Source organism: Lytechinus pictus, chromosome 5, assembly GCF_037042905.1.
Source record: "Lytechinus pictus isolate F3 Inbred chromosome 5, Lp3.0, whole genome shotgun sequence".
Lineage (NCBI taxonomy): Eukaryota > Metazoa > Echinodermata > Echinoidea > Temnopleuroida > Toxopneustidae > Lytechinus > Lytechinus pictus.
The window spans coordinates 14,764,445-14,790,493 of record NC_087249.1 but is presented as its reverse complement, the minus strand read 5'-3'; the positions used below and the strand labels follow the sequence as shown (position 1 = coordinate 14,790,493).

At 38.3% G+C, this 26,049-nt stretch overlaps 2 protein-coding genes across 2 annotated transcripts; one reads left to right on the top strand and one right to left on the bottom strand.

Moving 5' to 3' along the window:
- Positions 1 to 1,663: 1,663 nt before the first annotated feature.
- On the bottom strand, positions 1,664 to 6,700 carry LOC129265568 (uncharacterized). The gene has a single exon (XM_054903550.2). The coding sequence runs from the start codon at positions 6,698 to 6,700 to the stop codon at positions 1,664 to 1,666; it is 5,037 nt and encodes a 1,678-aa protein (XP_054759525.2).
- A 5,677-nt stretch (positions 6,701 to 12,377) lies between these two features.
- LOC129262372 (glycosylated lysosomal membrane protein B-like) lies at positions 12,378 to 25,554 on the top strand. The gene is made up of 7 exons (XM_054900481.2): positions 12,378 to 12,572; positions 17,558 to 17,833; positions 18,823 to 19,005; positions 19,887 to 20,117; positions 20,606 to 20,716; positions 21,299 to 21,459; positions 22,946 to 25,554. The coding sequence occupies exons 1-7, from the start codon at positions 12,486 to 12,488 to the stop codon at positions 23,133 to 23,135; spliced, it is 1,239 nt and encodes a 412-aa protein (XP_054756456.2). The 5' UTR covers positions 12,378 to 12,485; the 3' UTR covers positions 23,136 to 25,554.
- Positions 25,555 to 26,049: the final 495 nt, after the last annotated feature.

The following is a 26,049-nucleotide window of genomic DNA, read 5'->3' as shown; positions in this document are numbered from 1 at the left end:
AATCAATACATGCAATATTTAGCCTGTTTTGCATACATTGGAATTATTTACGTATGGCAAGAATCTGGCTGAAAGGAAAAGTAGTGCTGTAGCCTGTTGCATATGGCATTTTGCACTTAAGTTGAAACCAAATAGTCTTTTCTCCAAACTCAACTACAATGAGTAGTCTTTCTACCAAACTTAAACATGACTAGTCTTGAATTTCAGACCAGAGGGTTTTTTTATCCCTTTAAATTTTGTTCAAATTTGTTTCCTTGAATTGTAGCCTTATCCACAGGCTCCAAAATAGTAAAATTAGTCTTGTATCCAGACAGTTTGTCTAAATAATTAAACTGTGCAACAACTGCACTATTGCTTCCAAATCAGATTCTTTACCTGAATTTGCATATGAAAAAATAGACAAATTCTCAACTTGTTGAATTGGTTAAAATCATTCACTTGCAGAGTTGTCAACCTGAAAAAGAACATTTCAGTATTTTCAAAGTTGAAAATCAGTATTTCAATGAGGAAATCAGTATTTAAAAAAAAAAAAAAATACCATAGGACAACACATAGAGCTGTAACTTTAAAAATATTTTATATTAAACTATCAGTATTTTTCTCACTTTTCTGTACTAAATACTGAAAATCAGTACTACTTGGCAGCTTTGCACTTGCATCACTTATGAAGAAAAATGAAATGAATGCAAAATCGTCCACAATTCAAATAGCTATCAAACTAAATTGAATTTAAAAGTCTGTGTTCTTTATTTCTTTCTTGTTCCTTCATTCCTTCAAGTCCATCTTTATCAAGCCTTTTGCATGCGTATTAAAAGTCCTGCATTTAATGTCCTGTCATTTAAAATAGACTTGGTAAACGATTTGTGTGTTCTGTACTTTCTCTTGCTTGCTCACGATGTAACTCACGATGTTGATCCATCCGAAATATCAAAGTTATGCTATATGTCTCACATCTTTAGTTTCCGAATCAATTTCCTCTCGATGATTTTTCACTGAAGGTATGCATAACCCTTATTTGAAGTTATTTTTATCAGCAAATGATAATTACTCAACCGTGTAACTTCAATGAGGTTGTGTATAACCCTTTTTGTTGTCAAATATCAAGTAATAAATTATATTTCTAAAAGGCGGCGCTAGGCTCACACCTCAGGGTGTGCATAACCCTGTTTACGAATTTAGGCACTAAATCTCCTGCTCCAAAAGTAAACACAGCTTGGTGACTGGTCTGATGAATATAGACGTTGCTGTCTTCACCTTTACACTGCGCACATAACCTTGTTTGTCTGGATGTGTCTCAAGTACGCGACCCATAAGCCAGGAGCACCTAGGCGCCATCTCGTCTGCGATGAGGACCACATCCCCAATCTGTAGGTTGCGTTCTGGTTGTTGCCATCGTTGACGCTGTTGTAAGGTTGGTAAATACTCGCGTAGCCATCTCTTCCAGAAAAGATCAGAAAGATGCTGCATTTGTCTCCATCGTTTTCTGGCGTAGACATCTGCCCCGGTAAATCTGCCCGGAGGCGGCGTTGTCACCTGTTTCATCAGTTACTGATGAAACAGGTGACAACGCCGCCTCCGGGCAGATTTACCGGGGCAGATGTCTACGCCAGAAAACGATGGAGACAAATGCAGCATCTTTCTGATCTTTTCTGGAAACAGTCTACTACTGTAGTAGACTGTTTGGTGTCAATACTTCCAGATCATCTGGATCATCAGAGACTCGTGTGAGAGGCCTGCTGTTAATGATTGCCTCGACCTCGCACATCAGTGTATGAAGCTGTTCCTCAGATTGACAAGTCCTTAAATACTGCTCAGTCAGAATAGCGTGCAGTATTTTCCTGATGGTGCGAATTTGTCTTTCCCACACACCACCTTGATGTGAAGCAGTGGGAGGGTTGAAAGTCCACTCTATTCCTTGATTAGCAGTGAAATGCAGGATTTCGTCTTCATTCCATTCCTTTAGAGCTCTTTTCAGTTCAGCCTGGGCTCCCACTAAATTGGTGCCATTGTCTGAGAACAATTTCTTGATAGGCCCTCTTCTGCTAATCATACGACGAATGGCATCGATACACGAGCTCGTCTCAAGACTCTCGGCTACCTCTATATGGATTGCCCTACTGGTCATACAGGTGAAGACAACTCCGTACCTTTTTCTTGTTGATCGTCCACACTTAATGTCGAATGGCCCGAAATAGTCCATCCCTACGTTAGTAAAGGCCGGTTTGGTAGCTTCAAGTCTAAATGATGGGAGATCTGACATCTTCTGCTTGCCGAGTCTAGCCTGGTACTTGCGGCAGTTAACACATTTCTTTAACATGCTCCTTACAACAACACCAGCACCAAGAATCCAATATCTTTGTCGTATCTCTGCCAACACATGATTCAGTCCTTGGTGTCCAACTCTGTGATGCATGTGTCTCACAAGAAGTGAAGTCACATGATGCTTCTTGGGCAATATTACTTGGTGTTTGGCTTCACTAGGTATCATTGCATGTCTTAACCGTCCTCCTACTCGAAGCAGGCCATCTTGGTAAACTGCGTCTAGCTTGTACAGTCGTGATCCTTTTGTAACTTTAGGGACTGAATTACCTGAATCTCTAATGACACTCAACTCCTCTGAGAATGCATGACTCTGTACATACTGAAAAATGACCTTTTCAGCACTTTCAATTTCCTTGGCAGATAAGGTATTGCCTTTATCTTGGATTGGTGTCATCTTTGTCACTTTCCCTTGGAGAACTTTCTTCAGTCTAAGCCACCATGCAATTGCCCTTCTTAGCCTGGTCCAATCCGAGAAGTGTGTGATTAGTTTGTCAATGCAGTCTTCATGATCACAGCTTGATGCAAAATTATGCATTCCTTTTGTCCTCTTTACTTCCGGGTCATCATCATCAATCCCTTGCTTCTCGCTTGGAAACGTAGGCCAGAATTCTTGTGGCTGTTGAAGAAATTCTGGTCCGTTAAGCCATCTCGAACTCTCCTTCAATTGACTTGCAGGCATGCCCCTTGAAAGGATATCTGCTGGGTTCAAGGTCGAGTCAATATGGTACCATTGATCCGTCTCGGTAGCATTATGAATGATAGCAAGCCTGTTAGATACAAAGGTATGGAACCTCTTATCCTTGTTTTGAATGTAATTCAAAACTATCATGCTATCTGTCCAAAATGTTGACTTGGTGATAGGAAAGTCCAGTTCTCTCCTGATCATGGTGTCCATCCTTGTTGCTAGGGTAGCAGCCATTAACTCAAGTCGTGGTATGGTTGACTTCTTCAGTGGAGCAAGACGTGTCTTGGCCATTAGCAGACTGCAATATACTTGACCATCTTCACTTGTCATCATTAAATATGTCATAGCTCCATAAGCAACTTCTGAGGCATCCGCAAAGTTATGGAGTTGGTAATTTGTTACCTTACCAAAGTTATGAGGCTTTACACATCTGTTCACCTCAAATTCTTCCATCTCTGGTAGTTCATCCAACCAAGACTTCCATTTCTGTGCCTCTTCAACTGGAATGGGTTCATCCCAGCCTAACTTTTGTCTTGTTAGCTCTTGCAAGATCATCTTTGCTTGCAGCACACATGGACTGGCATATCCTAGGGGATCATAGACTGAAGATACTATACTGAGTAATCCTCGTCGAGTTGAAGGCTTGTCCTTTGGGTTGATCTTGTAGGTAAAGCAGTCCTGCTCTATGTCCCATCTCATACCCAGAGCACGTTCAACAGGAAGGGCTTCATGATTAAGATCAAGTCCTGCTACTTGTTTTGCCCTATCTTCCAAAGGGATAGTCTGAAGGACTCTTGGGTTGTTACTTAGCCACTTAGCTAGACGAAATCCTCCCTTCTGAAGTAACATTCTGAGTTCTGCAGCAAGTTTGACAGCCTTTTCCTCATCCTGTAGTGACACCAGGCAGTCGTCAACATAGAAATTCCTTTGCACCACCTTTGCTGCATCACTAGTAAACTGTCCATGATTATCTTCAGCTGTTCGTCGCATAGCGAAATTACAGCAACTGGGGCTCCATGTGCCGCCGAACAGATGGACACACATCCTAAATGCCTTGGGGGTCTCTTCCAGGTTTCCACCAGGCCACCATAAAAATCTGAGTACATCTCGATCTTCAGGGGGAACTCTAATCTGGTGAAACATTGCCTCTATATCTGCGATAATGGCAATTCTCTCTTGTCGAAAACGTAGGAGAACCCCGATCAATTTGTTGGTGAGATCAGGACCCTGGAGTACAACATCATTTAGTGATTGTCCCTTATACTTAGAAGCACAGTCAAACACTATGCGAACCTTTCCTGGTTTCATCGGGTGGAATACCGGATGATGAGGAATGTACCAGGTAACAGCTTGAGCTTGGTCATCCGATTCAGATACCTCTTCTGCATAGCCTTTCTGAAGAAGGTCGGATATGCCTTCCTTGTATTTTTCATGAAGATGGGTGTCTCTTTTTAGCCTTCTTCCAAGAGTCTGAAGTCGATGCTCAGCTACACAACGGTTATCTTGAAGACTAGGGGGGCGCTGCTTGAAAGGTATGGCTAGTTGGTAGTGACCATTGTCCAAAGTGATGGTGTTCTCCCAGATGTTGACTGCTTTCCTGTCGTTAAATGACATACCTCTCTCATCATCGAATAGGGAATTCTCATCTTCAAGTTTCCAGAACTTCTGGACTTGCTCATCAAGAGAGGTGTCTCCTTGAATGAAATTGGTAGAGGCATCACATCTCCCTCTTGAAGCAATCGGGCCATGAAGTGACCACCCTAGAGCAGTTCTAACAGCATAAGGTCCCTTGTCTCCTTTGCGTACTTCTAAGGGCATCAGTGCTCTTGGAGAATCTTGACCAATCAATAAGCCAACTTCATGTTCCCCTGCCAAGGGGATATCAATACCTTTTAGATATGGCAGGTTGATGATGTCTTCCCTACAGGCCATGTGAGAATTCTTAATGTTCAATCTCTTCCGAGTGCAGACATGAGGAAGGTAAATCCGGTCTGTGGATGGCCCAGAGTCTACCACAAGGCTGACCACTGATGTGTCAATGTGATCATCTTTCTTACCCATAGTTGTCAGGCGAAGTCGATGACTTCTTTCTCTAGCTCCCAGAAGATGTGCTAGTGCCTCTGTACAGAATGAATGGGTTGATCCACTATCCAACAGAGCATACGTTTGAATAAAATTCTTGTCATCACTTTGTACTCTTACTGGAACAATTGGAAGAACACTCCGCTTGCCGGCCCCTGTAGCATCACTGTCTACATAACCATTAGAGGCCCCATCACTTGTTAATTGTCCTTCCTGACTCTGTGGGGGATCTTCGACTTGATTGTCAGGTGCTCTTGATGGTGCCTTCTTCGTCTGATGGAGGAACTTGGTATGCTTCCTTCCACAACCTTCAACAGAACAAGTTCTGTTCAAGTTGCAGGCTGACAACATATGACCAGGACGAAGGCAGTTAAAACATAACCGGTTCTCTTTAGCAAACTGAAGTCTCTTCTCTGGTGGCATTTTCTTGAACCGAACACAGCCCAAAAGTGTATGTTTTTCTTGACAGATCAGACAGGGCTTGATGTTGACCGGAGCTGGACTACTAGAGGTAGAGTACGAGCTTCTCTGACCCTGTGTCTTAGATGCCTTCTTGTCCCATGTTTTCTTGGGATATGATTTCCACTGGTCTTTGGATCCAGGCTTCAGATCAGTCAGTCGTCCATATACTGGATCATTCTGTTGGGCTGAGGTTTCCTGTATGAAGGATAAAAGGTCCTCAATCTGTGGCAGCCGGTTTTGCTTCCTGATAGTGGCTACCACCTTTAACCATCGGTCCCTTAAGAAGAAAGGAAGTCTCTCGACAATCCGCAAGATGACACTCTGGGGTGACAGCTCAGACTTATAGCCCATAGCATCTAGCGTTTGAATGCAAATATGAAGTTCATCTGCTAGATCTTGTAGAGCCTTCTTATTGTTGGGCTCAATCTTTGTAGCTTGAGTAACTCTCTGAATCCAAGCATCTGCTATCTTGTAAGGATTGCCAAATCGTTCTTTCAACATCTGCTTGGCTTTCTTGTAACCAACAGTGGGATCCATTACCATGCAGGCTTGTAGCAACTTATGAGCCTCACCAGTGCAGAAATGAAACAGGCGTGTCAGCTTAGCAGAATCATCCACTGTAGTCTTGTCCACACTGTTTTCAAAGGCTCTCCAAAATTCCCAATACCTCAAGGGGTTGCCATCGTATTTCATCAAATCAGCTTGAGGTAGTGTGACAGATTCTATCAGCCTTCTCTGTTGCTGCTGACCTTCATGAATTATTTTCATCATCGACTCTGATGGGTCAGGACGAGGATATGGCAGGGTATCATCATTGGCTGGCTGAATGCCTGAAGGGAGATTATCTGGTAATCCTGATTTGTCCTCAGATGCTCTATACACCTCCTCCTCTGCTTCAGCACTAGCAATCTTCGATTTCAGCTTCAGCTCAGCCATCCGTTGCTGTAATTGCAAAGTCTGTAGTTCCAATGCCTGTTGCTCCTGCAACAATTGAGCTTGAGCCATCAGAGCAGCCTTTTTCGCAGCTGCATTCCTCCTTGCCCTGGTGCTAGTCACGGAGCTCGTAATACTTCGACCACAGTTGCTCGCAGAATCTTCAGGTCTGACGTCGGGTGCCGCAGCCCCAGCTGACTTTGGAATGTCACTCATCTTTGATCCAAAAGTTCATAGCTTGTTATTGAACTAATGTGGAGGTTGGCGTTTGTGACAAGATGACTAACTCAAATTTTGGAAATGTTCTAACAACTCTGGAGTGACGAATTATTGACAACAAGATGAGTACCAATATTATCACACGAGTTCGACGTTTCTTCAAGACTTTAATGACCATTGCAGTTATCTCTAACTTGCACTTGGAACTATTCAATAACATTGGCATCTCCAGATTAACATGAATTTTAGAAACAATCCCAAAATGACTTTCATTCTATCTCATAGAAAATTTAGATCCTCGATAAATCAACTACGCCCTCACTCGGCATGTTCGAGAAACGAATCCAAAACTCTCGCTTCTGACGTCATCGCAAAAATTCAGAAGCTCGTATTTACACCCTTAATTGGTAAGTATTCCCTGAATTGAACCCCTAAACAAGTATAGCGATATTCTAATGTCACGGACGTTGATTTTACCTTTACCTACATCATTGGGCTTAGTACGGCCCCATGCACCTCCCACCCCTCATGCAAATCGGACCTCTAAACACTAGTGTTGGGACAAAAATTAAGTACATCTTTTATATTTTAGTCTGAGCCCTCGCAAATATGACCCTAAACACGTAGCTTTCCTAGCGAAATAGATACCCTTTTTTCACCATTTTAGTGTTTTTGACACCCTTATTACGTTACGTACGTAACGTGCCATATCTTGAAAAACACATCCTTTTTATACGTGTTTTTTTTTTTTGGTCGCACATGGTATCCACTCGTCATTGTAAAGGCCCCCCCCCCCCCCCGGGGGTGGGGCTGGGATCGGGACCGAGGCCTTCGGACCGAGGGGTCATTAGGCCTATGGCACAATAACCCCAGGTGAGGTAAATGGGTACCAGTAGAAAGTAATTCCTCAAGAAGCTATGTGCGCTGTGAACGCCTAGCTTAGCCGGGTAATATAGGAGCGCCTTGAGCACCTAACAAGGTGGATATGTGCGCAATATAAATACCCTATATTATTATTATTAATAAAAAAACTTTGTAGCGTTTTAAAGTAGACTAGAAAAGCGTCTGTCGATACTAGTTTATAATATCTGTACTTGATTTGCAATAATTTGTATTTGTTTCGGTATTTCATTTTGAATAAATATTTTTAACAGAAATGTGGCGATAATGGCGCAATATGAATGCTGTGGATCATCATTATCATTTTGATATATTATGATAATGTGAAAATAAAGTTGAACTTGATCTATACAGTTACTTTTCTAGCCAATTTATCATAGGGCAACTTAATTGCTATCAAGTTCTGCAAACGATATTCTGTTAAATTCAATTATTAAAAATACAAGAATGCCCAAAAAATGTTCGGTAAACAAAAAACAAATTCGAGAAGTTATACCAGAAAATGTAAAGGAATAAAAACATGCTCTTAAATCAACGGCAGCACCCTACTTTAGGTTTTTTCTCTTTGTTCTTTCGTTTGCTGGATTTCTATTTCATTTTTTAGTTGTTTTTTCCTTCTCCATTTTTTCTATTTTCCCCTCATTTTTACCATGACACAAAGCAGGACACAAATAAATTAAGCCCGATTTCATCCAAATCTCTAAAACTGAATAAACCATAATTCTTATCTTTATTATTCTGAACCAAAAACTTTATTACAATCCTAACTATAACTCTATGCCCACTAAGTACCCTGACGAGTCACAACTCATGCAGGGGACGTACGTACCCCTGCCCCCTGACGAGTCACAACTGATCCAGGGGACGTTCCCCCCCCCCCCTTTGAGAAGCAAAATTAATAATTTGTAATGTAAATATGCAAAGAAAACCGACGTGTGCGCCCTCTTTTGAACTTAAAGACTTTTTTTTTTTTTTTTGCTTGTCAATTTTTTTTCTGGTACGAAATCCTGTATTTGTGGTTGATCAAGCTGCTGCAAACAGTGACTATAATAGCTCATTATTTTACCATGCTGTACTGTACTAAAGGCTTGCAGTTCTCCAGTGAACGGAGGAATTCAACAGAAGAAGAAGAAGGTAGAAGACCTTTTTTTTTTTTGCTTGTCAATTTTTTTCGCGGACGAAATATCCTCCACAAACTTTGCCCCCCTTTCAATTCTGGGTACGCCGCTGCCTATGCCGTATATGTAAAGACCGGAGTAATTGTAGCAGGAGCAAATGTCGTGTCACCGATATGCTCTCTATCTCTTCCTCTATCTTTTGTTTATTCATTATCATAATTCTTCTCTCTCCTGGAGAACTTTCTGATACCTGATTAAAGACAGGAGCCGTTTGATATATTAAATAATGATAGTAATTTCACCGATGGATGTTTCTTTTTTCCCTTTTGTTCCGTTTATTTATAATTATTTTCTTCGAAAATTATCTTGGCGCGTCGTTTTCTAGTGGTCTTACCTTTCAAACACAATGGTCGTGGTTTCCTTTAGCAAGAAAAGTATCTACTCAGTGCTGCTTTCTACACAGGGGAGGTGAATGGGTGTCTGACATAATTATTAATTCACTGAAGGCGCTTGTTGAAAAGGATGATACTCGGTCTAAAACCTGTGTTTTAGCACATTCTTTGCATCCTCATGCAGGCAAAAGGCGCTACAAATGCAGATATTGATATTATTATGATTATAATACAGCTACAATTATTAATGCAATCGTTTTCATTTGGATAGACTATACTCTGATTGGGAGTAGATCATTTATTAATACACTTTTGGTGGATCTGGATGTATACGACTCAGGACCAAAATCCAGTTGAAACCAATTAGAGCAAAACCACTTGAAACCAACTGGTTTCAATAAATTGGAACAACTGGTTCCAACTGGAACCAGTTGGCAATTGGTTTCAATTGGTTCCAGTTGAAACAAATTAGGCAACTGCCCCTCAGTTGGTTCCAGTAATTGTTCCAATTTTCTTATTAAAACCAGTTGAATCTAATTGGAGGCAACTGGTTTCAATTGGTTCCAGGGGGTTCCAGTTAAAACCAATTGGAAGCAACTGGTTTCAATTGGTTTGCTGGAACCAGTTGGAACTTCCAGTTGGAATTGACTTAATTAGTTACAAATTAATTAGAATTTGTACTAACTATAGCCCATGCCAACACAGAAGCATTGTTATATCATTCTATTAATACCAATGTAAAGGGCATTGATAAAATTTAGACTTTCATACATATATATTTGTGTGGAGGAGCTTCGAATATATGTATTTGTATTTGGTGTAATTTGGTAACAGTTAGTGATGTATTAATTATATTTTAATCTGTTAAAAATTGTAATATATAATATTTATGAACATGGTTTTCACGTACTGCTAACTCTTCTAAACAAGTTTATCTTAAACAAGTGAGGCACTTGAGAAAGAAAAGAAATGAATTTATACATTGTAAATGATGATGAATCACATAAAACATTACTTTGTACACATTGGCAGATAATATGCAAATTAACTAGTTTCAATTGGATCCAGTTGGATAACCGGAAAATTTTCAAATTGAAAACCAATTGGAAGTCATTTCCAGTTACCCAACTGGTTCCAGTTAGGATTTCCAGTTATCCAACTCAGTGGTTCCGATTGGAAGTCATATCCAGTTACCAACTTTCCAGTTAGAAGTCATTTCCAGTTACCCAACTGCATGGTTCCAGTTAGGATTTCCAGTTACCCAACTGGTTCCATGCAGTTAGAAGTCAATTTCATGCAGTTGATCATTTCCAGCTAGTGCAACTGCAGTTAGGATTTCCAGGGCCGTAACTATTTCCAGTATTTCCAGTTGGAAGACATTTCCAGTTACTCAACTGGTTCCAGTTAGGATATCCAGTTGCCCAACTGGTTACAATTGGAAATTGTTACATTCCAGTTAAGACCAATTGAAACCAGTTGAAACCTATTGAAACCAGTTGGAAATCCAACTGGTTTCAATGAGGGCCCTCCTGGGCATAAACACATCGGGTACTTGACCTGGATTTTGCCGGCCGGGACCACTGAACAAGAAATATTATTATTAGTATTTCTAGTTCAGTCCCACTGGGCATTTTACCTGACATTACCCGGGTTGTAACAGGTAATAACATGGATATTACTACGGTAACAACAGTGGGTAATAACAGGGAAATAGTAGACCAATCCTTCCCTCTTATTACCTGGACCTGATATTACTCCATTTACCCAATATTTCTCAGTATGATGTAACTACTATTTCCAGCATTTTAATGATATCACCACCTCATATTACTCTGTTTACCCAATATTACCCAATTAATGTCGGCTCATTAAAAAAACGATTAGTGTCATTAGGGTCATTGAAGCACATTTTTACAACTCCATACTCTAAGCCATATCATCTTATCCTATCCTAAAATCCTACATCCTAATCCTAATCCTATCCTACACCTATCCACCAAACCCTCTCATTTACTTCTATATATTGAGCGAGTTTACAACACTTGACAAATTATGGTTAACAATTATTCAACCCTAAAACATTTTTCTAAAATTAATGTCATGATTATGACTAATATGATATATAAACTACACATTTTTCTGAAAATTTTCTGGGTGGAATAATTGCATAAACATAAACACATTAATTATTACAGCTATATTAGCTAAAATTTTGGCCATTTATTGTAGTAATGAATATTCATGAGTAACTAATATTCCCAGCATTTTCCTGATATTACCATCTGATATTACTCCATTTACCCAATATTAATGGGTTCCGCATGGGTTGGAGGTCTCGTTTCCATCTGAGTCCTATCTGGGCACCATGTGGGTTCAAGTATATGTTTTCATCTCGGGTTCCATGTGGGCCCATATGGGACCCAGATATCCCAGATAAGAACTGTATGTGATCCAGATACTTTGCTGTCTGGGAATGGAAGCGTTTCAACATTACCCATTACCCCTTATCAACCTGTTTGTAACTGGGTAAAATGTTGGTTTCATCAGGGTGATAACAGTAATTTTTTGGACTTTGAAAATTTCGCCGGGATTGCTGTAAGATTGCTCTTATTACTAAAGTTTGCAATGTTATAACCAATCAAAGTCATTCAACATTACCCTTATTACCCCTCATCACCCTGTTGTAACTAGGTAAATGTAGGTTTCATCAGGGTGATAACAGTAACAGGTATCAACAGGAATTATAATTTCGGTAATAACATGGTAATAACGGTAATATTTGGTGTTACTCAAATTTCCGGGTGATATTACCGGTAATAACCGGTAAAATTGGTAATCGGTAACAAATTGCCCAGTGGGGTGGCTGGGACCGGTGATCTAGCATGTCTTTGTGAATTCGGATATGAATGGAAAAAAAAAAACAATTGAGAAATAGGATAGGCCTTTGCAAATTAAAATGTGCGGTTTCATTGCATAACATTCGTGCTTTCTTAGCAGTCAGGTAAAAAACCTCGATATAACATATAATCCTCATTACCAGGTCCCTCGGAGAGGACCTTAAGCCGTTGGTCCCCTGGTTGCTTGCTCACAGGCATTCGTGTTTTCTTAGCAGTCAGGTAAAACAACCTCGGTATAACATAACATAACATAACAACATAACATAACATAACATTATCATTGTTATTAAAATCAATCGTGAAATCGGCCTACGTCAATCGCAAAGTTTTGTGTTACCGATACGGAGGTCACGTTACTTGATCAAATATCACATGATCATTAGTCTAGCGGAAATCATATCGGCTCAGCGCAGTCAGTGAAAAATGAAAGGAGACGAGGCCGAGCGAGGGGCAAGTATCAAGAATTATCTCCAAAATGACTGCAACTGCATTTATGTTCAGATGTTTGTTCCTTATTTCTACTATCACAGTTGGTGTAAAATGTGATGATCAGATTAGAAATGTAAGTGGATGTACTGTTATTTAGCAGCTAGCTGAGCACCCGTTTTGAATCAAATTTTCCCCGCACATCACACAGCCAGGCCAAGCAGCGGGCCAGGGCGAGAAGTGCATCGGTGAGATGCGGCGATAGATGTTCGTAGCCGTAGGGGCCCGCCGAAAATGAAGTCAGTGTTTATAATTATATGTGACTGAGCTGTGTCGAGAGAAGAGTCACGGCTTTTCAAAAAAAAAAAAAAACGTTTGTATTGCAAGTAAATATCGAATCTCTTTGTTCCATTTGTTGTTTGATGTTTCTATGTTACTTAGAAATTAATCACCGAATGTCATAATTGGGGTTTGTTGTCTGTTTTTTTTGTTTTGTTTTGTTAATGTTGTGTGTGTGGACATGTCTTGAGGACTCTGTGTGATCATATTTTTATGATTTTGATATTGTCATTTGATCACGAAGCCTTGAACCTCCTCCCATATTATAAGAGACACATGTAAACAAAGATGGATTTCCCTAGGAAATCCATCTTTGAAGATAGAAATCATTTGTGTGATTTTACTTATTTATATTTTATCATGTTTATCAGTAGAGGCGCACGGCCAATATGGGAGACTCTTCAATAGGGGAGACAATCTCCCATATTGGAGACTCGAAAGAAACAACACCAACAAAAGCGTTATTTTTTCCACCCAAAATTTTGTCTCACTAGGGCCGTCTGCACCATCCCGAGTTTTCAAATTAGCGCGCTATTTCTGATCCGGCAAATTATCCCGATCTGAAAAATCTCGAGATAGTTTGCGGTGGAGACGCAATTATCGCGCTAGTTCGTAGGATTAATCTCGAGATTGCAATCCCAAGTCAACTCGGGTTTATTTGCAAAATAGCGCGCTATTTTACGAATTATCTTGCTAATTCGTCGGTGCAGACGCACTCGAGATTGGACTCGGGGTAATTTATTCATGACGTCAGTCCGTAATGCAATTCGCGTTCCACTTCCGCCTTGGTCAAAACATAAACACGTGCGAAAGTCAACTTTATACATGCGAATAGATATTATCGCGAATAGCGTTCATCAATTGCCTAATCAGCAACGATGGTGTCCCACCAGTGAATGGATTTTGGGAGAGACCAGACCGAAGGGGGAGGCGCTCATCGACGATGGTCATATTCAATAACAACACTGACAGCAGTGTTGTCTTATTCTTTCGCAAAATGTGAGCAAATAGCATTTCTTTCCTCCTTCTCTCCCTCTCTCTCTCTCTGTCGTTGCCTCCTACTCCGCCATCATATTTAACGAAGAATACATCACTTCTTCACTCGCTGAGCTGAGAGGATTGTTGCATAACACCGGTCGAATTCGGCGAAAGTGCTAGTGAAAGGAGTACATTGCTTGCATATCGCGGGAAGTTATTCAAAAGCGCGGGCCGTTGAAACTCCAAGATCCGAAAGTGCGCATGCTCGTAATATCGGTCTTGTTGCCTCGCTCGAGCAGGGATCGCTCTTCTTGCGATGGTGGAGACGGGGTTTCTTGAATCTCGAGATTAATCGCGAAGTGGACCGAGCGGGCTAAAATCTCGAGATTGAGCAAACTCGGGATGGTGCAGCACCGCCTACTTAGGTCAGAAGCCCATTTGTTTTGTGTGTGGATGACAACAAAAATCCTTATCAAAACAAAAGTAGGCGGTGAAAAAGGGTAATTTTTCATATCTGCCAATCACACCTTTTGCAGCAAATGTAAACAAAGGATATTGGTCTCCCAAACTGGAGACTGTCTCTGAAATTGGATACCCAAATTATTTACAAAAGTCTCTGATATTAGAGATAATCTCTCTCTTGGGAGACAGTCTCCCATATTGGCTGTGCGCCTCTACTGTTTATACACCTTCATACGCCTAATGCGTAAGAAGGTGCATAAAAATGTGTTAATAAAAAGGTGAAAAATTTGAGTTTTCTTACCAGACCGATCTCGTGTAGATCCCTCGATCCATTTGTACACAACGCAAATACAATGGGCTTGAACTGCTTATGTATGACGTACAGGTCTTCGATTAACGATGTTACAAAATGCCGTTTTGAAGAACAATTTATAGATAAAAATTATTATTTAACAAATAATGAAATTTGGAACTTGATGCAAAATAATTATTATAATAATGGATCATTGCATTGGATGCAGTGAGTGATTTAAGGTTAGAAAGTAATCAGAATCCAACGCACTCACACTAATGCGAGTTTTGTATACAGACGGACCTCGCACGTACGTGTATGCAATGTTCTTCAATGGGCGTGAATTTTCAAACACTGAAACAGTTAGCAACTAGCATTAGCAAACATTGCCTCGTAACATAACAGATGTAATGTTTTCTGCAATTCCGAATATCGGTCTTAAAGATCCAGACCGGACCCGAAAATGAAATTGATAAATTATATACCAATCGAAAGCTTATAAGCTACTAAATGCACCAAGGTATGCTTTATGCATTTTCACCGCTTCCCAGCTGAGTATTTTGCTTAATTAAGAATATTCCAATTATCGGGTTTCGAACCCCGCTTAGAAAATAGGCTTTATTGTCCTTTTCACCTGCCTCGAGACCGTGACGTCACGTTGTGTAAGAAGCGTCGTGATTCCATAGGTTTGTACACAAAAAACTGGGTGATTTTTTTGCTTTCCAGATAATGCATTTCATTCTCTTCACTTCTATCACAGAGGGATATTACATATATTTTTACCCACAAGCTTGAATTTATGAAATCTGCAGTTTTGAACTAGTTTTTGCCATATTTTATTTCCTGCTTATAAATTTGGCGCAGATTTCAATTCTATCTGCATTTAGATTATGTATAACAACTTTTCCTGACATAGCAATTTAGGCCCAATAAGAGCCAAACAAAGAAATCACAAAAAAGGTAGTGAATAGTTGTAGGTTTACAACAATTTGAACAGTGAATAATTTTGAGTGCCATTTTCATCTGAAAGCAAAAAAAAAATGGATTCATAACATGGAAATAGAAGAAAATACCCAATGCTTTTGTACACAAACCTATGGAATCACAACCCTCCTGACACAACGTGACGTCATCATTTCCAGGCGACGTGGGGGTGCTCAATCGAAGCGTACTTTGGAGGAGCAGTTTCTTTGATTTTTATTTAATATTTTTAACTATTGGAAGGAGATATATGTAATATTTTTGGTATATTCGTATTGTTTGAATCATTACCTTTATTTTGATATATGATTGTTTTTACACCGGTCAGGGTCTTTAAAAATATAGGGCCTGATCTGCTTAACTTTAGGTTTAAGGGAGCCAGCTGGCCGGGCTCCTCCGGGGGGGGGGAAAGGGATACTCATTGTTATTGTATGATACGTATGTGCCGCGGTTGAGACCCCCTTTTTCAGCCTAAATTTCCGTTCCAGAGCATCACCAATTCAGGCAGTCATAGAGATTCAATTTTTTCTCGTTCGTAATTTCTCGCTCCAGAGACCTACTCAGCTGGTCAGAGCAGCGAGCTCGATCAGCGCAGAGCCCTTATTTTGGCCCGCCAAAGATCCTTGCGCCCACAGCTAGCTTGCGCTGGCCCGATATTGTAGGGTTGAACAATTATAAGTTCAAAGCTGCAAGCTCAGTCATCAATCATCAAACCAAAGGGGAAATGAAGTGAAACTAGGAGACGCAAAGAAATTAAACTGAAGTCGAATAAATCTGGTGTCGTGTCTGTGTGTGTGTCTCTGTGCATTTATTAAAATCACTTCTCTTCTTATACCAAAGGCCTTCCTGGCCCACATATTTGTAGAGCTATATAGAAACATAACACTATAACTAACCAATGAAATTAAAGAAAATAGGAGAGCCCAACTAAAATGTAGTAATCCAATTCATAATATAAACCAATGAGGAATAAGATAAAGGTGATAAAAGATGTAATAATGGCATTAGACACTAAGGAATCAGGTGAGGGATGGAATGAGTGGAACACCTGAATAGAGAAGGAATGAAGATGAAAAAAGAGAATCAGAGGAAAAGAATCCAATGTGAAGAAGGATGAATGAAAACTGAATATAATTAAACTCAAATAACCTAAGTTCAGACTGCAAGGGCAGTGCTGAAAAGAAATGCAAATGAAGTCAAGTCTAGACGGAAGAGAATGTAAAACAGCTGAAGAAAACACAAGTTAAAGAAAATGAACAACAAAATAAGAAAATGACAAAATAACCACCCTATGATACGAATCTAGCAAGACACGCTCGCGTTTTTTTACATCGCCACTACCAATTACGCCCTACGATCTAATGAGTTCCGGAGACCCCCTTTTTCATGTTATTCATTCCAGAGCATTGCATTTTTAGCAATCGTTGATCTAAGAGCCGCTCCAGAGACCCTCATTTTAAGACCAAAATTTAGTTCCAGAGCCCCCTATTCTTGAGTTGGCGCGGCACATAGGTATCATGTTACAATTCGGCTTGTGATGTCAAACATTGATCTAAGATCAATCAGAAGTAAATAATACATTGTTATTACATTAGGCATCACAGGGACATTACCAGTTGTTACAGGGCCTCCGTTGCCACATTGTCAACGCTAACGTCTCTGTGCGGTTGGTACTGGATATTCAGCTCTTTAGTAAACTCTACAGAATGCTATGCGATAACATACATTAATTACCTCCCGATTTTATGGAAAGAAGTGAGCGACTGTTATACTCAACAATAGACTCTCCCTCGCCGATGATTGTTATTTTGTTCTCTTTTATTGCATCGAATAGCAACGGTATTGCTGACAAAATTGATTTTTTTTTGGGTCAAATGATGGAATTGACCAATGATCAATTTTATTTTATGATTATTTTGATGTGTATATTTACAAGCTCTCAATGTCTACAATACAAAGAATAGCTTTTATGTCCCTTTCTTTCTTTATAAAATAGGCAAAAACAGTTTGACCCTGATTTTTTTTCCATCCTCATAGCTTTCGTTGTTTTTAAATTTTTGATCTCACAGGTAACAATCACCTACAACGATGGCTGCGACATCCCAGAATGTAAGGGTGGCAATGGCACCTTCTACAATCTTATACACTTCCAGGCGAAAGGTCCTACAGACACGATACACCATGTCTGGTGTTCTATCGGATCGCCAAGTCTGCTGGTTGCAAGAACAACGAAAACAGCAACGATGAAAGTAGATTGGAAGAATGCTATCGCCAGGAAAGGAGGAGCAATCACTTTCACCCCCAAAGAAGATGTGCTTTCAGTCTCGGCATTTGTCATGTCAAGGGTTTGTATCTGAATTTTTTAGAATCAAAATGATATTACAGTATAGTCTCCATTTCCGTTTCAAACCAGTAAATCCAGATGATCAGATTTATTTCTATTCGTAATTTGTATTTCTTCCTGGATGAATAAAAACATATCAGTTTGCAGTATATTCTGTATACATGTAGAAGTAGACCTTGCAATAAGTCGAATCAAGTCTGAAATTGATGCAATATTTCATTTTCAGACCAGAATGTGCAAAGCATGTGATGTGTGCTTCTTTTTTAGCTGAATTCTGCCTGTTATAGTAGAACAGATTTCTACAGTCCAAGAGTTTCTTCTGTAGCATTCACATTCATACAGTGAACAAGGGCTATGGTTGCCGAAGTGATGCTAGAACAGTAGAATGCGAAGGAAAATGGGGACTATCATCGTTTCACCAAACCTCTGATTGAAGGCTCTGTATATATGGATTATATCCGTTATTAGTAGCTCCATGGTAATATCATCAAACACAACTGATTAGAAATGCAATTGAATGAATTTAAACAGTAAAGAATCCCAGTCATTGAGTGAGAAATTAATTATATAATTTGCCAAAAGTGATTGGTCATTGTCTGTACACGCACTGTTACAATCTCAATGGGATTGATTTTTATATGCCCCGCCCATCAAGCCGTAGAAGGTTTTTGAACTATTTATGGCTCAGGGTACTATTCCTGGCTTGTGACATCAGGGGCCCATTTCATAAAGAGTTGCAACTGTTGTAACTTTGCCATAATGGCAGCTACCATGGCAACCTTGATTCTGATTGACTGATGAGCCCTGTTACCGTGGTAGTTGCCATTATGGCAAAGTTACAACAGTTGCAAGTCCTTTGTGAAACGGGCACAAGATGTTGGGATTCATGGCACCTTTTCCAATACTGCGGAATGGTTGGCCTATATCATTAGGGTATAATATTGACAAATTGATTACATATTTTGATTAAATTCTTAACTCTGTCAACAGTTATTGGAGTACGATGATGAAAAGGACACAGCAGACATCACCAAGGTCAACGTGACCCGGACAGTAGACATATCTGATCTGATGTGGTCAAATGTTACCATTAATAGCACTGAAAAGAGCGCCCTCTTTAAGACAGTGCCAGGCATGGAGCCAGCAGCTGATAATGGATCACTAACTTTGAAGGTAGTGTAATGTCTCTGAAAATTGTTGTCATAGTAAGTTGGGCAAGTGGTGATTGAAATGAAAGTAATCTCTAAAATCCCTAAATTAGCAATGTCAGAATTGCTTTTCCATCCACATTGGCAATCCCCAAATACTTAAAGGCAGTATTTATCAATCTCTATTTATTTCTGGTACAGCAAAATTGAAATGAAAGGTAAAACCAATAATATAAATATACTATCGTAGCCAATTTGAATAAAAGCTGACCTGACAGCAATGGCTTGAAATAATTCAGTGGGGGTAATTTCAAGTTTGTTGTTGTCGGTGTTGGTAACACAATCTAGATAGGTTTTCCTAAATCCGAAACCTGATTTGAGTAATCAAAATTATCTTTATCTCATAAAACGACATAAATTTTTTTGTTAAGCAGGTATTTCTGCATTTACTGTATTAATAAATCAAAATTACAAATGATATAACATCAAACATACATAATGATCAGATTACAAAGGTGACAATTTTATTAGTAGTTATTGAAAAGTAGATATAGACATAATTCATGTAAACAATGACAAATAATTTTAAATGCAGTGGCCAGCTATCGTAAGCTGAAAGCTTGAAATAATAGCAGCCAAATTGAATTCAAAGTAGAGTTATGTTTGAGTCTGTTCAAGTTGCTTAGCTTTAATTTAGATCAGCTTCAAAGTTTGTGTAAGAAAATGTGCTACATTAGCTCATTGATTGAGATTCATCCCAGGATCTTAATAATTTTATACAAGTTGGTTGTTTTACTATTTATACCAATAAAAGTCGGCTCAATACCCACACTGATAGGTGTGGGTATTGAAATCACTCATTGTTCTGAATGGGTCAGTTTATTATCATCACATCCCACTCTTTAGGTTCAAAGCCTTGGCGCTGAAGGCAGAAGCAAGAATCTACCTCATCTACAACATATGCCAAACACCACTGAATTTTCGCTGATCCTTGATAACCTACAAATGAACTACATGAAGCCTAGGTTTGCATTGGAGATGCTCATCGTGAGGGATCAGCAAACTTCCAAGAAATCGGGCATCACTCTCGAAGATAAACCCAGCATAGATGACGAGTACACACCAGCTGTTTTTAAAGTAGGTAAACTCAATGACTGATGTAGATGGCCAGCAAACATAAAAGGTTTTCAGGACCTTCCAAAAAAAAATATTTAGAACATTGAAAAAAATATTTTATAGTAATAGCTTTGAAAATGTGTTCTTGAAAGTTTTGTATACCATCTTTTGGTTTGTTGTAGAAATATGTTAATGAATTAAAATCGATGAATAATGAAGAGCAAGAAAAAGAAGACAAACAATGAAAAATTTAAGTAAGCGATAAATGACTGATAAGTGTTCGTTTGTTTGGGTATACATAAATTGAAGTTGTATTTTCATTGAATTGATTTACTAACTTTTTGAAAAGAGTTATTTAAATGTTTGCATTATTGTCAATTTTTTTGGCATTGTAAACCGTGGTCACCTGATGGGCTTAAAGGGCCTTTCACTTGTCCCTTTTCTGTCTTTGTTTGTAAGTTTATTAATACTTTTGTCATTCATTGTCCTTACCTATTCATTTGAAACAGACCTACCAAGTTTTATTAAATGGAACAAGTAAATCTGACAGAGGTAGCTTTATGCAGTGGAAACCTATTGCTTACACCAGTGCTGACCGAAATACAGAAGCTTCAAGCCCCGTAAGTTGCTCAATCAGCCACAGTGTGCCTAATCTTGTGCCTAGTCTGATAAGCCCTCTTTGCAATTAATCTTGATATTAAAGACCCCCTCCCCACACACCCATCCATCAGGTCAATGGAGAGGGGGGGGCATTTGTAATTTATAATTCTACGGCCTGTAAAAAGATAGGAATACCATACTTCGTACATCAACTCTGCAGCCGCCGCAGAAATCTTTCAAATTCAGGTATTTACAGCCGCCGTACACCCGCCATTGAGCAAATGTGACTGAGGTAATAATGATAAAGAACACTATTTTATCTACAATTCTCATACAGTTGTAAATGATTTGAGTGCAGAATAAGCTGATAAAGTCAACATCTATTCTCAAGACTTTTGTCTCATTTAGCGATCCATAACTTTAAACCAGCGTTCAGAATACAGGCCTCCGGTATATCAACTAGATTGCAATAAGAGTGTGTTTAGCATTCATATAATTCATTCAATAGTCTGTGTAATAGCCAAATGTCATTTTCATCTGAATATTAAGTAAAATGATTTTTTGTATTCTCTTTCTTTCTCATTTAATCCTGAATTATACAGATCAAAACCTATGCAGTAAATTTCACCAATCACTATATGAGCAGTTACAGCATAGCACATGCTTATTTTGGTAACCTGTCTGACTACGATTTAGGCAGCTTCAACATATCATTCGGTATTGGCAAAGATGGTTTTTACAATGCCACCAAATATTATGCATGGTAAGTGAGCTTTGATGTAGTTTCTAATATCCTGGGGAATACTGAAAGCAATATCCTTTGTAGGTTTTGTTATACTTCCTTAGCTCGATATTCATTTTGCCTAGCTTCATTCCAACTCCATTGGTTCACAAAAGTACTATAGGCTGGAAACTTTTTTTTCTTAGAGTATATGAATATTTGTCAATACGCTCGATCTCAACAATATCTGTCAAATTTTAGTCATGTTACTCAAAATTCAATCGCATGTATCGGTTCATTCAGTTTTCAAATTTGTTTGACATATAAAGAAAAATGTTTCAAATTTTACTTAAGCCTAATGAATTTTTAGAGCCATCTTTCAATGAGCAAGTATTGGATCGATTTTTATTGGCATTGGTTGACTGAAAAATGACCGTTTGTTTTAAGATTCAGACTTTCATCCGATGCTTGAGCTTGAGTTTTGGCTGCTCACACAGTGCTAGCTGGAGACATGCAGTCAGCCTTATCCTTGGCTTTCCACAGCTGGAGTTGGCTCAGGAAAATTTGATACAGTGGCCATTAAAAGGGAATGAAACCTTTGGAACAAGTGGCCTTGTGTGTGGATACAGAAAAATCAAAGAAGAAGAACAAAGAAAGTTTAAGAAAAATCGGACAAATAATGAGAAAGCTATGAGCATTTGAATATTGCGATCACTAATGCTATGGAGATCCCCCATTAGCAATGCGACAACGATATGTGATGTCACATGTGAACAACTTTCCCTTTGATGGACTATGAAATGCCCCCAAAATGTCTCTTTTTGCTCATTCTTATGGTGATTCAAACTCTTTATCCATAATATATTCTTTGAAAATCGGTAGTACATGCCCTCCTTTAGAAAGAATACATGATCTACCGATAGATGTGATAAAAGAGGCAGTTTAAGTGAAATATATACTAAAGTAATGGGAGAGTTGTTCACAAGTGACATCACACATCTTTGTCGCATTGCCAATGTGAGGATCTCAATAGCATTAGTGATCGCAATATTCAAATGCTCATAACTTTCTCATTATTTGGTCCAATTTTTCTCAAACTTTCTTTGATCTGTTTTTTTTATTTTTCTATTTTCACACAAGCTTTCTTGTTCCAAAGGTTTTATTTTCCTTTAATGACTAGTTGAAAGTGATTTGGATAGCTTTAAGCCTTCATGATAACAATGAATGCTGCTCACTTTTGTCACATGGTGCCTACTAATAGTTACTGCATTAAATGATGAAGCAACTGTTAATTTAAGTAAATTAAGTAAATTGACCAACAGTGTGCTCATTCATGCTACATTTGCCATCCTCACCACAGGTGAGGTATTATAGGTACCCAGCTTAATAATAATAAAATTTACCTCATTGGCAGCTCCAGGATACTATTAAAAACTTGGCGAATAATTGTGAAGTGCAAGAAATTCATCAATGCCATACTCCAAATCTTCTCAATCCATCTCCCTGATTTCTCATTGATGATATACAGGAACAGTGTGACAGGATACGGGACCCCACCTAGCGACGGTCTATCAATCCTCATCATCTCCATCATCTCAGTGGGGCTTGGCATCCCTGTCATTCTCATTATATTTGGAGGAGTCATCGTCGCATGCCAGAAGAGAATAGCCCTCCGGAAAGCAAACTCCTTGACCAAGTATACCTCGATAAATGGATGAAAGTTTGTCCTAAAGTGTGTGTGCATATTAAAGGGGCTTTCTTTTTTGTTATTATTTAGAGCACAGTGAATATTTGGTATGTTGAATTGTACAGGCAAATTTGCCAAGGTCAATTTTTTGGGGAATATGGCAATCTTTTCAACTAAGGAGAATTACAACTTCAGTGAAAGAGATTCGAGATAAATGAAATTTTGAGAAGAAATGGGCAAAGAATGATGAATTTTGAAAATGTGGAAATCACTATGCTGTTGAGACCCTCCTATTGGCAATGTGACCAAGAATTGTGGTGTCACACAAGTACAACTCACTCCTTTGTACGCTTAAAATATTCCCCAAAACATCTATTTTTTTCTCATTCTTTACTTATGATAGTAAACACTCTTTGTCCATGATATATTTTATGAAACATACTTTTTCGTCCTCCCATGAAAAAAAAATGTGATCTATGGATAGACTTGATAAAGGTGACATAGTTATACCACAATTTCAGACCAGAGTTTGAATGTAACTTGAATTGAGAATATGGGCTGTTTAGTTTTGGTGACCCTAGAAGCATGATAAAAGTCAATTGAACTTTCATATTTGGATGTTATAGAACATGATGGCATGAACAAAAATGTGAAATTTGTTGCTTCCCATATGTAAATCACAGATCATCACAGTCCCTAATCAACATGTGAAGTTGAAAAGATGAAATCATTGAGAATTCACATGATTGCCCTTTTGCCCTTTCATAATACACTCTTACCTTTTTAAAAATATGTTTACTTCTTTGCCAAATGATTAATATAATAGTCATTATTATGGAATGTGAGTGTTTTTTGTTCTTATTGTACTTGTACCGAAATTTCACAAAAAATATTATCGAAGAATACATGCACTATATTTTTAATCCATATAGAATGCAATGGACCTAAAGGTATGCTCTAAATAAGCTTTTCTTCTTTTACAGGGAAATGAGAAAGATGAATGTATTTTTTGCAGATCTATGAGAAATGTTTTCCTTTTGGTAATGTCATGCTTGTTGTACCATTTCTTTGATTTAATTTGTGAATTTAATTCCCAATTTTATAGACTTGCTAGTCTTTCAGGTTAGAAAAGGGTTAAAATAATGCAATTTATGTAATATCTTGATTAGAAAAAAAATGTAAATGCTATGTGCTGCTATTTTTCCAAGATTATATGGTATCTGCGGTAGTCACGTCAAGTACATACATGTAAATGAATTTGTTTAGTGATTGTGCATTTGTAGAGAGCTTTTTGGTATTATATGTGTATTAGTACTTTTAGGGTCTTTGTACATGTACCTTATGTTATATTTATAATAAAAATGAAATGCCTACAAAGACGTATCTGCATAGAGAGAAAGAATCGCAGTACTGTAATTTCTCTTTTGTTAATTGATTATCATTTACTATTTTTATTACCTAACAGAAATCAGCAATTTCTCTGAAACCCAAATTGTAGATAAAGGTGGATTAAATTTAGCTTTAATTTGTGAATAAGGAATTTTAACTAAAAGCTCAAAATACTGCATATTTTTTCATGAGAAATGTCTGTTTTTCATTCAAGCTTTTTGATAGTACATCAACCACTTTTAAGATCTTTGAAAGCATATATGTACATCTAGAATTTAGGACTGTTTTATAAAGGTTACCATGGTAACAGGGACTAGCACTGAATAAAAATCAATTTTTGTATGGAAGCTAACCAAATGGCAATGTTATGTGACAGTCCCTATTATTAAAAAGTTAATAATTTTCACATATTTTCACATATTTTCATAACATATGTAAATGTAGTTTAGAAATATTTATATGTAACATTGTACTGTAGGTGGAACTTTACGGCAATTTATGCAGATTTCTTAGTGAGGGTATACTTTTTTTTTCACTATTGTTTAAAAGGTAGTATAATGAATGTGAAAGTTTGCAAAAGGTGCTAAATTCATGCCTTTCATGAGACATAGCATTTTCTAGAATTATTATTTCATTCTTATTATTGCAAGTTTTAAAACTAGCATGGGCAGCAATCGAGGGGATAGGGGGGTCCAAGATGACAAGACGACCTCTCCAACTGGTTGCTATATGGAATGAAACACCCCCCCCCCCCAGATCAAATTCATGTTCATGCTATTCATTGCGGTTTGGACCATAATAATACAAAATGAGTAAGAATAGAGATAAGACTTGGTGGAGACCAAAGTAGTGTGAATGTGTTGGAATTTGTCAGCATTAATTTAGGACTATTTATATGATTTTATTTGAAATTTAGCCTTAATCTTAACTACTGTGTAAATTCTAGCATAAGATGTTGGTGGACCTTATTGTTATAAATTTGAATGTCAACAAATCATGAAATTCCAGGAAATTATGTGTAAATCTTGCCAGTTTGTTTTGCCTATGATAGCCTGCATCATGTTGTTTGGTGCATATTTCAATCCAATGTCTGTTCTCTGGGTTGTTTTTGCGATTGTAAACCAAGGAACATAACTCTGTGATCATGTGAGGACATTGTATCGTATTGTACATGTATAACATTACTGCTTCTTAACCCTAATCCAGTCAAGGGGGGACATTTTCCACGACCATTCCTCTGCGCGAAAGTTTTTGACCACGCCGCTCACTGACTATTTACTTTGAAATCTTGTGCATATTTTGAGACCAAATTTACGATGCCTGGGTATATGTTTAGATAATTACGCAACATTACATAGTGCATGTCAAAATTGCTCCAAAACGTGATTTTGTGTACAAAATCAGTGTAAATTGAGTTTTCTCACCTTATTCATAAAGACATGATTATTTTTACTTTCATCGGCTTAAATTAATTGATTTTAGCGTAATTATACTTTAAAAGGGTACTACTATGAATTTGGCCCAAAAAAAAATAGGTCGAAAAAAAAGGAAATACA